The sequence below is a fragment of the Lagenorhynchus albirostris genome, chromosome 9 (assembly GCF_949774975.1).
Source record: "Lagenorhynchus albirostris chromosome 9, mLagAlb1.1, whole genome shotgun sequence".
Classification (NCBI taxonomy): domain Eukaryota; kingdom Metazoa; phylum Chordata; class Mammalia; order Artiodactyla; family Delphinidae; genus Lagenorhynchus; species Lagenorhynchus albirostris.
Genome location: NC_083103.1, coordinates 60,170,339 through 60,187,427, shown reverse-complemented (window position 1 = coordinate 60,187,427; position 17,089 = coordinate 60,170,339). Strand labels below are relative to the sequence as shown.

General features: G+C 41.9%; 1 protein-coding gene across 4 annotated transcripts in view; it reads left to right on the top strand.

Moving 5' to 3' along the window:
* The first annotated feature begins 7,511 nt into the window (after positions 1-7,511).
* The window catches only part of CCDC90B (coiled-coil domain containing 90B), a 53,866-nt gene continuing 44,288 nt past the window's right edge, over positions 7,512-17,089 (top strand). For all 4 annotated transcript variants that reach the window (XR_009542493.1, XR_009542494.1, XM_060160144.1 and 1 more), the window contains exon 1: positions 7,512-7,987. Coding sequence is in view for 2 of the 4 variants with exons in the window: in XM_060160144.1 (XP_060016127.1) it covers positions 7,888-7,987 (100 nt within the window). In the remaining 2 variants the exon portion in view is untranslated. The remainder of the gene's footprint in view (positions 7,988-17,089) is intronic.

The following is a 17,089-nucleotide window of genomic DNA, read 5'->3' as shown; positions in this document are numbered from 1 at the left end:
ATGTTTCTCCTGTATGGGACTCTCTGTGCCTCCTGGACTTGATTATTTTCTTTCCCATATTAGGGAAGTTTTCAACTATAATCTCTTCAAATATTTTCTCAGTCCCTTTCTTTTTCTCTTCTTCTTCTGGGACCCCTGTAATTCGAATGTTGGTTTATTTAATGTTGTCCCAGAGGTCTCTGAGACTGTCCTCAATTCTTTACATTCTTTTTTCTTTATTCTGCTCTGTGGTAGTCATTTCCACTATTTTATCTTCCAGGTCACTTATGCGTTTTTTTGCCTCAGGTATTCTGCTATTGATTCCTTCTAGAGAATTTTTAATTTCATTTATTGTGTTGTTCATCTTTGTTTGTTTGCTCTTTAGTTCTTCTAGATCCTTGTTAAGTGTTTCTTGTATTTTCTCCATTTTATTTCCAAGATTTTGGATATTCTTTACTATCATTAATCTGAATTCTTTTTCAGGTACACTGCCTATTTCCTCTTCATTTGTTTGGTCTTGTGGGTTTTTGCCCTGCTCCTTCATCTGCTGTGTGTTTCTCTGTCTTCTCATTTGGCTTAATTTACTGTGTTTGGGTCTCCTTTTCGCAGGCTGCATGTTCGTAGTTCCCATTGTTTTTGGTGTCTGCTCCCAGTGGCTAAGGTGGGTTCAGTGGATTGTGTAGGCTTCCTGGTGGAGGGGACTAGTGCCTATGTTCTGGTGGACGAGGTTGGATCTTGTCTTTCTGGTGGGCAGGACCACATTCGGTGGTGTGTTTTGGGGTGTCTGTGAACTTATTATGATTTTATGCATCCTCTCTGCTAATGGGTGGTGTTGTGTTCCTGTCTTGCTAGTTGTTTGGCATAGGGTGTCCAGCACGGTAGCTTGCTGGTTTTGAGTGGAGCTGGGTCTTAGTGTTGAGATGGAGATGTCTGGGAGAGCTTTCGCCATTTGATATTATGTGGAGCCAGAAGGTCTCTGGTGGAACGATATCCTGAACTCAGCTCTCTTACCTCAGGGGCACAGGCCTGACACCCGGCCGGAGCACCAAGACCCTGTCAGCCACACAGGTCAGAGGAAAAGGGAGAAAAAAAGACAGAAAGAGAGAAAAGTAATAAAATAAAATAAAGTTATTAGAATAAAAATTAATTATTACAAATAAAAAAATTAAAAAGTTGAAAAAAATTATAAAAAAAGAAAGTTAGAAAGAAGAGAGCAACCAAACCAAAAAACAAATCCACCAATAATAAGAGGTGCTAAAAACTATACTAAAAAAATTTTTTAAAAAAAGGACAGAACCCTAGAACAAATGGTAAAAGCAAAGCTATACAGACAAAATCACACAAAGTAGCATACACATACACACAAAAAGAGGAAAAGGAAAAAATATATATATATCGTTGCTCCCAAAGTCGACCGCCTCAATTTGGGGATGATACAGTGTCTCTTAAGGTATTCCAGAGATGCAGGGTACATCAAGTTGACTGTAGAGATTTAATCCACTGCTCCTGAGGCTGCTGGGAGAGTTTTCCCTTTCTCTTCTTTGTTCCACAGCTCCTGGGGCTCAGCTTTGGATTTAGCCCCGCCTCTGCGTGTAGGTCGCCTGAGGGCGTCCGTTCTTCGCTCGGACAGGACGGGATTAAAGGAGCAGCTGATTCGGGGGCTCTGGCTCACTCAGGCCGGGGGGAGGGAGGGGTACGGTTGTGGGGTGAGCTTGCGGTGGCAGAGGCCGGCGTGACGTTGCACCAGCCTGAGGCACGCCGTGCGTTCTCCCGGGGAAGTTTTCCCTGGATCACAGGACCCTGGCAGTGGCGGGCTGCACAGGCTCCCCGGAAGGGAGGTATGGATAGTGACCTGTGCTTGCACACAGGCTTCTCGGTGGCGGCAGCAGCAGCCTTAGCGTCTCATGCCCGTCTCTGGGGTCTGCGCTGATAGCAGCGGCTCGCGCCGGTCTCTGGAGCTTGTTTAGGTGGTGCTCTGAATCCCCTCTCCTCGCGTACCACGAAACAATGGTCTCTTGCCTCTTAGGCAGTTCCAGACTTTCTCCCGGACTCCCTCCCGGCTAGCTGTGGTGCACTAGCCCCCTTCAGGCTGTGTTCACACTGCCAACCCCAGTCCTCTCCCTGGGGTCCGACCTCCGAAGCCCGAGCCTCAGCTCCCAGCCCCTGCCCGCCCCGGCGGGTGAGCAAACAAGCCTCTCGGGCTGGTGAGTGCTGGCCAGCATCGATCCTCTGTGCGGGAATCTCTCCACTTTGCCGTCCTCACCCCTGTTGCTGCGCTGTCCTCCGTGACTCCGCAGCTTCCCCCCACCCATCCCCCCATCTCCACCAGTGAAGGGGCTTCCTCACGTGTGGAAACCTTTCCTCCTTCACAGCTCCCTCCCAGAGATGCAGGTCCTGTCCCTATTCTTTTGTCTCTGTTTTTTCTTTTTTCTTTTGCCCTACCCAGGTACGTGGAGGAGTTTCTTGCCTTTTGGGAAGTCTGAGGTCTTCTGTCAGCGTTCAGTAGGTGTTCTGTAGGAGTTGTTCCACATGTAGATGTATTTTTGATGTATTTGTGGGGAGGAAGGTGATCTCCACGTCTTACTCTTCCACCATCTTGAATGTCTATCACGTCTCCCTTTCTGTAGTTCCAAGTTCATGCCTGAAGTGCTGATAGAATCATGAAACCAATATTTTTATGGTTCTAGTGGCCATTATTCCTCATATATCAATGCAAATATCTACAAAATGCTCCAACTTAAAGAGGCTTGCAATCCTGCTTGCCTTTCTGCAGCTGCTTGCAGCTGAGCAGTGTTACATGTGTATCCCTCGGCCTTTCAAGGGAAGAGCACCGCCTCCAAACGAAGTGCCATCTTCAGGGGTCCCCCACCACCTAGAGGTCCTCTACCCCAGGCTACTTCTCATGTCTTACAAACGTTCCCTCCTGCCCATAGCAGTGTGGAGTGTTGCTGTTTCTCCATTTCAAATTCTCTCATATCCAACCTACACATATTCTGTTAATCTGTAGAGGATACCTTTGTCACCTCCGGTCCTCCGGTTCTTCCACAGGAAAACATACACCTCATTCATATATATATATATATATATATATATATATATATATATATATGCCACAATTTGTTTATCCATTCATCCTTTGATAGACACATTTGGGCTGTTTCTACCTTTTGATTAATATGACTGGTGCTGCTATTAACATGTGTGTATATGTACTTACTTGAGTATCTGCTTTAATTCTTTGGATAGACATCTAGGAGTGGGATTGCAGGGTCATATGATAATTCTATGTTTAACCTTTTGAGGGAAGACCCATTTCTTTTTGCAGTGGATGGGGAATTCTTTGTGAAAGGGGATGGATGTTTTCCTGTGGAAGACCCAGAGATGACTGGGTATCTTCTACAGAGGGCAAGACTGTGTCTTATGTCTGGATTCTCATGGCTTAGCACCATGCCTGGCACCATAAATACTGCTCAAGGATTAGTTGAAGGAATAAATGAAAACTCAATGAGAGACACTATCAAATACAGTGTAACATTGCAAGGTATATAATGTTTTAACAGTTTTTTTTCTTTTCTTTCAATCATTCTTTCCTTTGATTCCTTGTAACTAGCAAACTTGTAATGGGGTGTCATTGCCAGGCCCCTAATACAATCAGGAAAAATTTCTCCCCATATTTGTGGGGGACAGGGGTTGGTGGTCCCTTTCAAGCCATGAAAAATGTGATGTTAATATAAAGTAACACAAAGCTTTTGTGACAATGGGCCCCTCTGACTCAAAGATTACAGAAAAACTGTAAAATTCGTTGCAGAAATAGGGCAAAGGATTGTCTTCGGTTCAGTCCACATACGCCCTCTAGTGTCAAAAACTTCAAGTAAGCTAAGGAAGGAAATGAAGTCCATTGGGTCCCAACGGTCTCTCTCTCAATGCCTCACTCACCTGCCTTAAAAAATACACTGGGATTCCTTCATATCACCTATTCTAAGAGAAAATAACTGACCGATGTGAGTGGCCCAGGCTGCATCCACTCTCCTTGAAGTCACCAGAGCGACATTCACAGAGCTGGAGGACATCTGGCTATCTCATGCAATTATGTCCAACCTGGGTCCCCAGACCTCTGGGCATCAGAGGAAAGAGTATGGGGGTCCTCGAGAGGGTCCTGACATTTCAAAATGCCTAAGGAAATCGTACTGTAGCTGGAGATGAAATTGGAAACCACCAAAGAAATTGGCAAGTACCTTTTCCTTCAGCTGGAATTAATCAGCTTGGTGTTGGGTCGTCACTGCTTCTCTCCCACTTGCTAAGTGGTAGTTACCTATGCCTTGAATTAATTGCAAATAGGAAAATAAGTAATGATTTTACGTATGTGGTGGGTAAAGAGTACAAGATATGTTTAAACTGGGGACTCATAAGGGTAAAAACATAATAAAAGTGGTCCTTCACAGTGAAAACTTCAGGACCCACTTCCCTGCTACCCTATTGGCTGGCCTCTGAGGTATGGATTAACTAGGTTGCTTTCAAGAGGGAACATGTCTCATGGCCAGGCCCCCTCATCAGACATTGGGAGTAGCAAAGATTCTTCAGCCTGCACTAGTGAATGGCACATAGTGTTTTCTGGAAAGGTGCTCACACTCGCTTTTATCTGTTTGGGCTCAAAAACTTTTGAAATCTCCTGAGAGTCTACTCAAAATTCTACCCAAATTATTTAGTCCTTTTTTCTTCTTCTTTTTTCAGTTTTATCTCCCCAAATTCCACCCAATCTTCCAAATAACTCCTATGCCCCAATCTGTCAGGTCTTCTCACCAAACTATGATTATATTTTGAACGTTTATTCATTCATTCAACACATGTTTACCAAAGGCTCATTATGGGCCAGGCTTTATGCTAGGTGTTGGTGAAAACAGTGACAGACGTGCCTCTACCATCATGCAGGATACAAGTAAGAAGTGTCGTGACATGGGAAAGTTGGGTTGCTACAGGAGTCCATAACAAATAGACGAAATCTACATGTGGGGAGAGGAGGGACCCCCCCCCAAACGGGTGTGATTTAAACTAAGATCTGAAGGATAGGAAGGAATGAACCAGGTAAAGAGGAGGAGAAAGGGCTCCAACTTGAGAGAACACCATGCACAGAGGCCCCAAAGTGGGAAGGAGCATGGAGATTAATTTAATTAATTAATGAATTAAATGTCTTTGTTTACTCCAATCCTCTCTCCTAGACCTTGTCCCTACAATCTCTGCCCACGAAAACCCTTAAAAAACCCTCAAATCTTATCTTCTCTTGCTAACCATGACCAAAAAGTATCATCCTCAACTGAACCAAAGGATTTTTTTTTCTGTAACATTTAAATGACACCAATCCATTACTGCCTTGTGTGGAAGCTATTAGCACACTTGTTCTATCCTCCCAGTTATATTACAAGTTCTGGGAGAGCAGAAGTCTTTGCATATAGTAGAACCCAAATAGTTGTTGGACTGAGTTATGTTTCTTTACATTCCTCACACATCTAGCCTTAAACTAACTAGCTGGCATACAGATATTTCTGTGAGTGAAATTAAAAAAATGAAAAATGGTTTAAAGTCCAATGAAAGGCAATGATTGTTAAGAACTGTGAAGGGTCTAAGATCTTACCTATTTGCAAGACAAGTTAGCCTGCCACAGTTGCCTGGATGTTGGCAGAAGACATGAGGCTCCTGGGCCAGAGACAAAGGATGTAATTACAGCACAGCAAGCTGCCTGATCACCAGCATATTTGCATCAGTTCCCCTTCCCCTGAGTCCCATGTTGTGATGCAGATAGGCCCAGGTGTGTGCCTGAGTGTGCAGTGGATTGCATTACAGAGAGGAACCCTGAGCTAGAAAAACCCAAAGTTTTTATAATAGGCAGTAAGCATGAGGCTCCATTTGGCTCCAGAGGGAGACACTGTACTTCCCAAGGCTGTTCATTATACAAACTTCCTTAAAAAGAGAGTCCATAACAAAAGGCAAAGAGAGCCTCTGCTAACGAGCCATGCAGAAGCATGAGAGACCCATGGAGAATTACTTCTGAACATTGAGCAAAGTCAACAGGCATTAGTAATAAAAATAGCCACTGCTTGTTAGGTGTTCATATGTGCCATGTACCGAGCTGAGTATTTTATATGCATCAGCTCCTTTATTCCTCTCAACACACGAGAAAATATTAACACATTTATGGGAAAATATTTTTATCAATTAAGACTTTCAGCATACAAATGATAGCAACAATGGAGAATTTGGAAACACAGGAGCCTTAGGAAGGTCTCAGGAAGTGGCTAAATCTATTAGCTGAATACCACCTGGACTCTCACTCCATCTGCTATCTCTGCTTCTGCCTTTCTGTACTTCTCTGGCAAAATTGTGACTGTGCCAGCTCCCAAATTCACTTGCTGTAGTGCCAGCGAACTTCAGAAGATGATTAAGAATCCCTGAATCCAATCGCCAATTCCATATTCAATTCCAAAGAATATGATTGGCCCATCATGAACACTGTTTATTTGTGTTGGGGAGAGAATTTTACAGTAATATAAATAACAAGAGGTATAAAAGAGGTACACTTTTTTTCATAATCATTACTGAATTTAAGGTAATTTGTGTTCCCACTTACTGATCTGTATCTCCCAGGCTGTGAGCAGCTGCAGCTGTTTTTATTAACAATGCCTGTTGACTTTACTCATATCGTTTAACAGAATTATAGTCACATTGGGGATATATATGTATATATTCAATTTTTCGAGTTTTATGTATATTATTAAAATTGTTTTCCAAATATGTTATACTAACATAAATTCCTGCCAGCAGCTTGAGTGACCCTATCTGATGGCTTATTTGGTAGAATTGATCATTATTTTTCAGAAAATCTTTAACAGGTAAGAATGGTCTATATTTAGGTTTTACTTTTTTTTTAACTGGTGAGATTAAACTTTTTTTTTTAAGGCATTTATATTTCCTCTCTATTTATTTTTCTGTTAAAGCCCTGGCAGGAATCAACGTTCTTTTAATGTGCCTCAGTGCTTAGAATAGTGCTTGTCAAGAAGCTGACGCTCACAAAGCTTTAAAAGCAAACTCATAGATTGGCCAACCCAGTGGTAACTGTTTTACATCCTTGTAAGAATAATTAAGCCACTAAAACCTAACAATTGTTTACCATTTTAGAATTTACACAGAATATATTGGCACATTTGAACCCCACAACTACTGTGTGTTGTTATTTTCAACATTTTACCATGTGGGGAAAAGTCTGGAGTACTGAGGTCTGAGAGGGATAAAGATTTAAAATCTTGTCTACCGTAGAAACGAAGGAATTCAGCTTCCCTGAAGAAAGCGACTAAACCAAATACATTTCGTCCTCCTGTGCACGAGAGGGCGAAGCAGCAGTATATGAAGGAGCAAGAATGAGGGGCCCGCGGGACTACACTTCCCAGAAGGTCTCTGCGCGATCCCCCGGGATGCTCAGCGGCCGAGGACTGCACTTCCCAGGTTGCCGTGGGGCTAGACGTGACTGTGTCTCCCACTGAGCCAAACTGAAAATGGGCACTGGTTCTTCGGTGGGAGTTGGCTGTTGAGCTGTACATCTCATTGCCTGGAAACGGGAGCCGGAAGGTTCTCAAACAAGATTCCGCTTTCTTAGGGCGGTAACAGCGTGCACGGGTTAGGGAGGGGCGGTGGGAAAAGCGGAGCCGCTCTGAACCATGCTATGGAACTGTGGGTCCCTCTGTGAAGAGGCCCAGCTTTGCGGGACATTGGTGTGAGCCTGCGCCGAGAGACGTTCGTGTGACAGGCCGAAAACTACACTTCCCAGCATCCTCGCGGTACCAGAACTACCTTACCCAAAAGCCTGAGCGCGATTTATCCAGCCTTTCGCCCTCCCCCGCCAGCTGGAAAGCCGAAGACATGTGGGGTCGCTGGTTAGGGCGGCTACTGCGTTCTGAAGGCAGCGGGGCCTGCCGGGTTTCAACTCCCCGCGGGCGTTTTTCCCCGGCCCTGAGGAGAGGTGAGAAAAGGCACCGCATTACCGATGCCTGCGTGCTCTGTAGAAAGACGGTGCCCGTGGTTCGTGCATGCTTGGGCGAGCGTGAGGCGAGGGTGCCACGCCTTCCAGCCCGCTCCGGGTCCTGGCGACCCTGCTTCCGGGCCTCGCCCCGAGGGATTGAGGCGGGAGGGTCGAGGACGGAGAAGAGGACCGCCTTCCTCTTAGATGGGCTTGCCTCTGAGGGCCTGGCTTCCCGCCTGGCTCCGCCACTAGAGCCCCGCCAGGCGTCTTTCTGAACCCTTCTCCTTATTATTATCAAATGGGGCTGATAATCCCCGCCCTCTCGTAGGTGTGTCGGGAGAATCCGTAAGGTAATCTGTGTTCGGAGAGGCCGTATATTTTTCGCGGCCTGTTCAGACTTAGACTGTGTTGCTTAGGTGCAGTCCTCGAACCCAGGTCTCTGGTAGACTACAGAGTACATTTCAGGTCAGGTCCGCTTTATTTTCGCTGATTTTCAGTACTCTGTAATCACCTAGTAGCCTTTCAAAAAAAAAAAGAAGGAAAAGAAAACGGGAATGCCGTAACTACAAGGGTTGACTGGGAGGCGCAGCTGTTAGCAGTGTGTCCTGGACGTCTGACTTTGAGAGACGTTTCCAGAATCTTTTTTCCCCTAATTTTGAAACTCTTTAAGGTTGTCCGCAGAGTAGGCACTTCGTAATAACCATTGTCTATTCACCTTAAATCTTCAGTGCCGGCTGAACTGAGTCGCCCAGTACCACTACTTTGTGCTGTTTTGCTCATTGTTTCGTTTTACTCACCCAAGCAAGACTGCAGTTGTAGATCCCCCATCTATAAGACCGCTGTTTAGTTCCCAGGGTCCTTGGCAAGGTATTTTTACATATTTAGGTGTTTAGTATACACGCACATCATGATGGGCTTTACAAAATGGACGTAGCATTTTTTTGAACCCTGGAAAATCGCCGCAGCCTCAATCCTTTGTAAAGTTTTAGAGCTAATATGATTTGTGTCCCTCTTCATTAAACAAATATTTATTGAATGTTTACTGGGTACAAGTAGTTTAAGCTTGCCTCATAATGTCAGTAATCAAGGAATTTGAAAACCTTGACCTCTGACCAAGGGAAGGGTCTTAGTTAACTATCATCTAGTCCCATTCCCTATTTAAAGATAAAGGAAGGCACAGGAAGGTTTGTCTAAGTTTTGTGACCAATAGTGCTGGATTCCTAGTTCATTACAACTTCCCAAACTTAGCAGAACATCAAAAACACTGGGGGTGCTTTAAAAAACACAGGTTTTTTGGCCCTCCCGCAGAACTACTGAGTCAGTCTGGAGAGGTGGAGCCCATAGATCTCTGTGTTAGTTTATTATTTAATATATTAATCCTGATAATTCTCATGCATCTAGCAAAGCATACGTCTACAGACCAGCATGTAAAAATATATATTAATGATCACCCACGTCACTGAAGTGTTGCACCTCTGAAGTTAGCAGTAAATTTTTAAAATTCTTTAAGTATAGTTGATTTACAATGTTGTGTTAGTTTCAGCAGAGTGACTCAGTTATATATATATATATATATATATATACACACACATATATATTTTTCAGATTCTTTTCCATACTTTATTTTTGTCTTTTTAAAAAGTTTTTATTGAAATATAGTTGATTTACAATGTTGTGTTAGTTCCAAATGTATAGGAGAGTGATTCAGTTATACATATATATATTCTTTTTTTACATTATCTTCCATTATAGGTTATTACAAGATATTGAGTATATCCATTATACTTTATTACAAGATATTAAGTATAGTTGCCTGTGCTATATAGTAGGACCTTGTTTTTTTAATCTATTTTATTGATATATATAGTAGTTTGTATCTGGTTTGTAGTAGTTTGTATCTGGTTTGGGTTTAGTTTGCTAAACCCAAACCGCTAATTTATCCCTCCTCCCACCCTTTCCCCTTTGGTAACCATAAGTTTGTTTTCTATGTCTGTGAGCCTGTTTCTGTTTTGTAAATAAGTTCATTTGTATTATATTAGATGCCACATGTAAGTGATATCATATGATATTTGTCATTCTCTCTCTGACTTTATTTAGTATGATAGTCTCTAGGTCCATCCATGTTGCTGCAAACAGCATTATTTCGTTCTTTTTTATGGCTGAATAATATTCCGTTGTACCACATCTTCTTTATCCATTCATCCATCAGTGGACATTTATGTTGCTTCCATGTCCTGGCTATTGTAAATAGTGCCACAGTGAACATTGGGGTGCATGTATCTTTTCAAATTATGGCTTTCTCTGGATATATGCTCAGGAGTAGGATTGATGGATGATGTGGCAGCTCTGTTTTTATTTTATTCTATTTGTTTTTGTTTTTGTTTTTTTTGCAGTACACAGGCCTCTCACTATTGTGGCCTCTCCCGTTGCGGAGCACAGGCTCCGGATGCGCAGGCTCAGCGGCCATGGCTCACGGGCCCAGCCGCTCCACGGCATGTGGGGTCTTCCCAGACCGGGGCACGATCCCGTGTCCCCTGCATCGGCAGGCAGACTCTCAACCACTGTGCCACCTGGGAAGCCTTGTTTTTATTTTTTTAAGGAACCTTCATACTGTTCTCCACAGTGGCTGTACCAATTGATATTCCCACCAACAGTGTAGGAAGGTTCCCTTCTCTCCACACCCTCTCCAGCATTTATTGTGTGTAGATTTTTTCATGATGGCCATTCTGACTGGTGTGAGGTGATACCTCATTGTAGTTTTGATTTGCATTTCTCTAATAATTAGTGATGTTGAGCATCTTTTCATGTGCTTTTGGCCATCTGTATGTCTTCTTTGGAGAAATGTCTATTTAGATCTTCCACCCATTTTTTGATTGGATTGTTTGTTTTTTTGATATTGAGCTGCATGAGCTGTTTGTATATTTTGGAGATTAATCCCTTGTCAGTCACTTCATTTGCAAATATTTTCTCCAGTTCTAAGGGTGGTCTTCGTTTTGTTTATGGTTTCCTTTGCTGTGCAGAAGCTTTTAAGTTTAATTAGGTCCCACTTGTTTATTTTTGCTTTTACTTCTGTTGCCTTGGGAGACTGACCAAAGAAAACATTGATATGATTTATGGCAGAGAATGTTTTGTCTATGTTCTCTTCTAGGAGTTTTATTGTGTCACGTCTTACATTTAAGTCTTTAAGCCATTTTGAGTTTATTTTTGTGTATGGTGTGAGGGAGTGGGGTTTTTTTGTTTTGGGGGGTTTTTTTTTTGGTTGCGCCACACGACATGCGGGGTCCTTAGTTCCCCAACCAGGGATGGAACCCATGCCCCCTGCAGTGGAAGCACAGAGTCTTAACCATTGGACCACCAGGGAAGTCCTGGGAGTGCCCTAACTTCATTGATTACCTGCAGCTGTCCAGCTTTCCCAGCACCACTTGCTAAAGAGACTGTCTTTTCTCTGTTGTGTATTCTTGCTTCAGTTGTCAAAGATTAATTCATCATAGGTGTGTGGGTTTATTTCTGGGCTCTCTGTTCTGTTCCATTGATCCACATGTCTCTTTTTGTGCAATACCATGCTGTTAGGATTACTGTAAGCTTTATAGTATTGTCTGAAGTCTTGGAGGGTTATGCCTCCAGCTTTGTTCTTTTCCCTCAGGATTACTTTGGCAGTTGTGGGTGTGTTTTTTTTGTGGTTCCATAATAAATTTTAGGATTGTTTGTTCTAGTTCTTTGAAAAATGTCATGGGTAATTTGATAGGGATCGCATTAAATCTGTACATTGCTTTGGGTAGTATGGCCATTTTAACAATATTAATTCTTCCGATCCAAGAGCATGGGATATCTTTCCATTTCTTTGAATCACCTTCAGTTTCCTTTATCAGTGTTTTATAGTTCTCAGCATATAAGTGTTTCACCTCCTTGGTCAGGTTTATTCCTAAGTTTTTGTTTTGTTTTGTTTTGTTTTGATGCAGTTTTAAAAGGGATTGTTGTCTTACTTTCCCTTTCTGATATTTCATTGTTAGTGTAAAGAAGTGCAACCAATTTCTGTACATTAATCTTGTATCCTGCTACCTTGCTGAATTCGTTTATCAGTTCTGGTAGTTATTGTGTGGAGTCTTTAGGGTTTTATGTATATAGTGTCATGTCATTTGCACATAATGACAACTTTATCTCTTCTAATTTGGATACCTTTTCTTTTTCTTGTCTGATTGCTGTGGCTGGGACTTCTAATACTATGTTGAATAGAAGTGGTGAGAGTGGGCATCCTTGTCTTATTCCAGATTTTATCGGGAAGGCTTTTAGCTTTTCACCATTGAGTTATGTCGGTTGTGGGATTGTCATAAATAGCTTTTATTATGTTGAGATATGTTCCCTTTATAGCCACTGTGGCAAGAGTTTTTATCATGAATGGATGTTGAATTTTATCAAGTGCATTTTCTGCATCTGTTGAGACAATCATGTGGTTTTTTTTGTATTTTCTTTTGTTGGTGTGGTTTATCACATTGATTAATATGCATATGTTGAACCATCTTTATGATCCTGGGATGAATCCAACTTGATCGTGGTGTATGATCCTTTTTATGTGTTGTTGGATTCGGTTTGCTGTTATTTTGTTGAGAATTTTTTCATCTATATTCATCAAAGATATTTGGCCTATAATTTTCTTTTTTGGTAGTGTCTTTGTGTCGTTTTGGTATCAGGGTGATGGTGGCTTCAGAGGATGACTTTGGAAGTGTTCCCTCCTCTTCAATCTTTTGGAAGAGTTTGAGAAGGATCAGTATAAGTTCTTCTTTGTACGTTTGGTAGAATTCTCCAGTGAAGCCATCCCAGTCCAGGACTTTTTTTGCAGGGAGTTTTTAAATTATACATTCTAATTCACTTCTAGCAATTGGTTTGTTCGTATTCTCTCTTCTTGATTCAGTTTTGGTGGGCTCTATGTTTCTAGAAACTTGTCCTTTTCTTCTAGGTTGACGAATTTATTGGCATATAATTATTCATAGTATTCTCTTACAGTTTTTTGTATTTCTGCAGTTTCAGTTGTTATTTCTCCTCTTTCATTTCTTATTTTCTTTATCTGGGTCCTCTCCCTTTTCTTCTTGGTGAGCCTGGCCAGATTTATAGATACTGTTTATCCTTTCAAAAAACCAGCTCTTGGTTTTTTGTTTGTTTGTTTCTAAGATGATTCTTTTTGTTTTGTTTTGGCCACACCACGCAGCTTGCAAAATCTTAGTTCCCCGACCAAGGATTGAACCCTTGCCCTCTGCAGTGGAAGCGCGGAGCCCTAACCATTGGACCATCAGGGAATTCCCCAGCTCTTGGTTTTATTGATTTTTTTTTCCTACTTTCTTTTATTTGTTTGTTTGTTTTTTGCAGTACACGGGCCTCTCACCGTTGTGGCCTCTCCCGTTGCGGAGCACAGGCTCCAGACGCGCAGGCTCAGCGGCCATGGCTCATGGGCCCAGCCGCTCCGCGGCATGTGGGACCTTCCCGGACCAGGGCACGAACCCGTGTCCCCTGCATCGGCAGGCGGACTCTCAACCACTGCGCCACGAGGGAAGCCCCCTACTTTCTTTTAATCTGTTTATTTTCTCTCTCTTTCTCCCTCTTTTTTTTTTTTTTTTTTTTTTTTTTGCACCATGCCACATGGCTTGTGGGATCTTAGTTCCCCAACCGGGGATCAAACCCAGGCCCTCGGTAGTGAAAGCACAGAGTCCTAACCACTGGATCAACAGGGAATCCCTTTTTTTAAAATTAATTCTTTATTTTGTTTACTTATTTATTTTGGCCATGCTGTGACTTGTGGGATCTTAGTTCTCCAACCAGGGATTGAACCCAGGCCAAGGCAGTGAAAGTGCCAAGTCCTAACCACTGCACCACCAGGGAACTCCTTATTTTCTCTTTAATCTTTATAATTTGCTTTCTCTGCTGACTTCAAGTTTTGTTCTTTTTCTAATACTTTTAGCTGGTAGGTTAGATTATTTGAGATTTTTCTTGTTTTTTTTTGAGGAAGGCCTGTATCGCTATTAACTTCCGTGTTAGAACTGCTTTTGCTGTATCTATAGATTTTTCATGGTTGTGTTTTCATTGTCATTTGTCTCAAGGTATTTTAAAATTTCCTCTTTGATTTTGTCATTGACCCATTGGTTTTTTAGTAGCACATTGTTTACCCACCATGTAGTGTTTCTTTTTCTGTGGTTGATTTCTAATTTCTTGCCATTATAGTCAAAAAAGACGCTTGGGGCTTCCCTGGTGGCGCAGTGGTTGAGAGTCTGCCTGCTGATGCAGGGGACGCGGGTTCGTGTCCCGGTCCAGGAAGATCCCACATGCCGCGGAGCAGCTAGGCCCGTGAGCCATGGCCGCTGAGCCTGCGCGTCCGGAGCCTGTGCTCCGCAACAGGAGAGGCCACAACAGTGAGAGGCCCACGTACCGCAAAAAAAAAAAAAAAAGATGCTTGAAATAATTTCTATCCTCTTAAATTTTTGGAGGTTTGTTTCGTGTCCTAGTATATTGTCTGTCCTAGAGTATATTCCATGTGTGCTTGAAAAGAATGTGTATTCTGGGGTTTTTTTTGATGTAATGTCCTAAAGATATCAGTTAGGTCTAATTGTTCTATTGTGTCCTTTAGGATCTCTGTTGCCTCACTGATCTTCTGTCTGGATGATCTGTCCATTGATGTCAGTGCACTGGTAAAGTCTCCCACTATTATTGTATTTCCATCAGTTTCTCCCTTTATGACTGTTAGTATTTGTTTTATGTATTTAGGTGCTCCTATATTGGGTGTGTATATGTTAACGAGTGTAATATCCTTTTCTTGTATTGATCCTTTTATCATTATACAGTGTCCTTCTTTATTTTCCTTTATGAGCTTTGTTTTACAGTCTATATTGTCTGATATGAGTATTGCTACCCCTGCTGTCTTTTCATTTCCATTTGTATGAAGTGTCTTTTTCCCCACTTTCAGTCTGTGTGTGTCTTTGCCCTAAAGTGGGTTTCTTGTAGGCAGCATAATGTAGGTTCTTCTTTTATTACCCAGTCTACCACTCGTGGTTGGAGCATTTAGTTCATTGACATTTAAGGTAATTATTGAATAAATAAATATGTATTTATTGCGATTTTAAACCTTGTTTTCCAGTTCATTTTGTATTTCTTCTTTGTTTCTTTTGCTTTTTGTATTTCTTTTTGTGGCTTGATGGTTTTCTTTTGTATTATGCTTGAGTACCTTTCTTTTTGGTGTCTGTGAATTTATTGTATGTTTTTGATTTGTGGTTACCTGGTTTCCAAATATGTTAACCCATTACTATGTCTACTTGCTTTAGACTGGTAGTTATATAAGCTCAAACGCAGTCTAAAAGATCAACATTTTCATACTCCCTTTGCCCACATTTTGTGATTTTGATGTCCTATTTTACATTTTCATGTTTATCCTTTTCTGTGCATTGTAGTTATAATCAGTTTCATAAAATTTTTTTCTTAATCTCTGTAGTGGTTTATTTAAGTGATTTACTTTCCTATTGTGATTTTCTCTTTCCTATAGATTCTTGCTTCTCTATTTAGAGAACACTTTTCAATATTTCTTTTAGGATAAGTCTAGTATTACTGTATTCTTTTAGTTTTTGCTTGTCTGAGAAATTTTTTATCTCTCCTTCTATTCTAAATGGTAATATTGCTGGGTAGAGTATCCTAGGTTGCAGGGTTTTCCCTTACTTTGAATATATCTTGCCACTCCAGGCCTGTAACGTTTCTATAGAGAAATCAGCTGATAGCCTTATGGGGGTTCCCTTGTAACTAATTCTTTATTTTTCTCTTGCTGCCTTTAGAATCCTCTCTTTTTAACTTTTGCCATTTTAACTATAAAATATCTTGGTGTAGGTCTGTTTTGGTTTATCTTGTTTGGGACCCTCTTGTTTCCTGTACCTGGATATCTGTTTCCTTCTTTAGGCCTGGGAAGTTTTCAACCATAATTTTTTCAAATACATTTTCAATCCCCTTTTCTGTTTCTTCTCCTTCTGGGATCCCTATTACGCATAGATTGGCACACTTTATATTATCCCATAGGTCTTTTATGTTGCTTTCATTTTTTTTTTTCATTTGTCTTTCTGTCTGCTGGTCTGATTGGGTGATTTCCATTACTCTGTCTTCCAGATCACTTCTTTATTCTCATTATTAATTTCCTGTTTATTGCCTTTAGTTTGGTTTTCATCTCAGCAAATGAGTTTTCTAGTTTAATTGGCTCCCCTTTATAGTTTCTAGTTCCTTGTTAAAATGATCTGTATTTCTATCAATAGCTATTCTTAATTCCTTAAGTATTTTTATTACCTCCTTTTTGAACTCATTGTTTCTTCTTTCAAGCTAGTTCTCTTGATCCTCTAATTTGGGGTGGTTCTTCTGCTGCTTAATTTTACTTATATTTCTCTGACTGAATTTAGGAGAAACAGTTATCTACTGTGGTCTTGAAGGGCTGTTTTTATGTTGGTGTGTCCCTGCATAGCTTCCATGAGTCTAATATTTTTGCTGTGAGGACACTTTTTAGTATGGATGCCTGCCACATATCCCCTCAGTGTGTTCTGGTCGTTATCCTCTTGATAGGGGGGTGTGATTGGTGTTGTGGTAACCAGAGCCTGCACTGGATGTTGAGCATCGTCTCACCTTTGGTCTGGTTGTCACAGCCCTGTCAGGGGCAGGGTTTGTTTGCTCCCCAGTTGTTGGAGTAGAAGCCCCTAGATCCATGTCTGAGCTGTGATGTTAGGTAGGCAGGACTGGAGCACTTCTTCTGGTAAAGGAGCCACTGAATATGCCTCCGCAGGAGCTGTCCACCAGGAAGTGCACTCTGTCATGTTGCCTGTCATCCGTGTGTGCTCACAGAGTACAATGTTGTTGTCACTCTGTCATGTTGCCTGTCACCCCTGTGTGCTCACAGAGTACACTGTTGTTGGCACTGCGCTTGGCCCCACCTCAGCTGTTGGAATGCAGCAATCAGCCCAAATGTCCCTCAGGTGCTATGCTCACAAAGCCACCAGCACAGGTCCCTAGTGCATTTCCATTGCAATCACACAGGCACCAGTACTGCTGTGGGAGCCACAGAATTAGCCCAGACCCCAGCCCCACCTCTGTGTG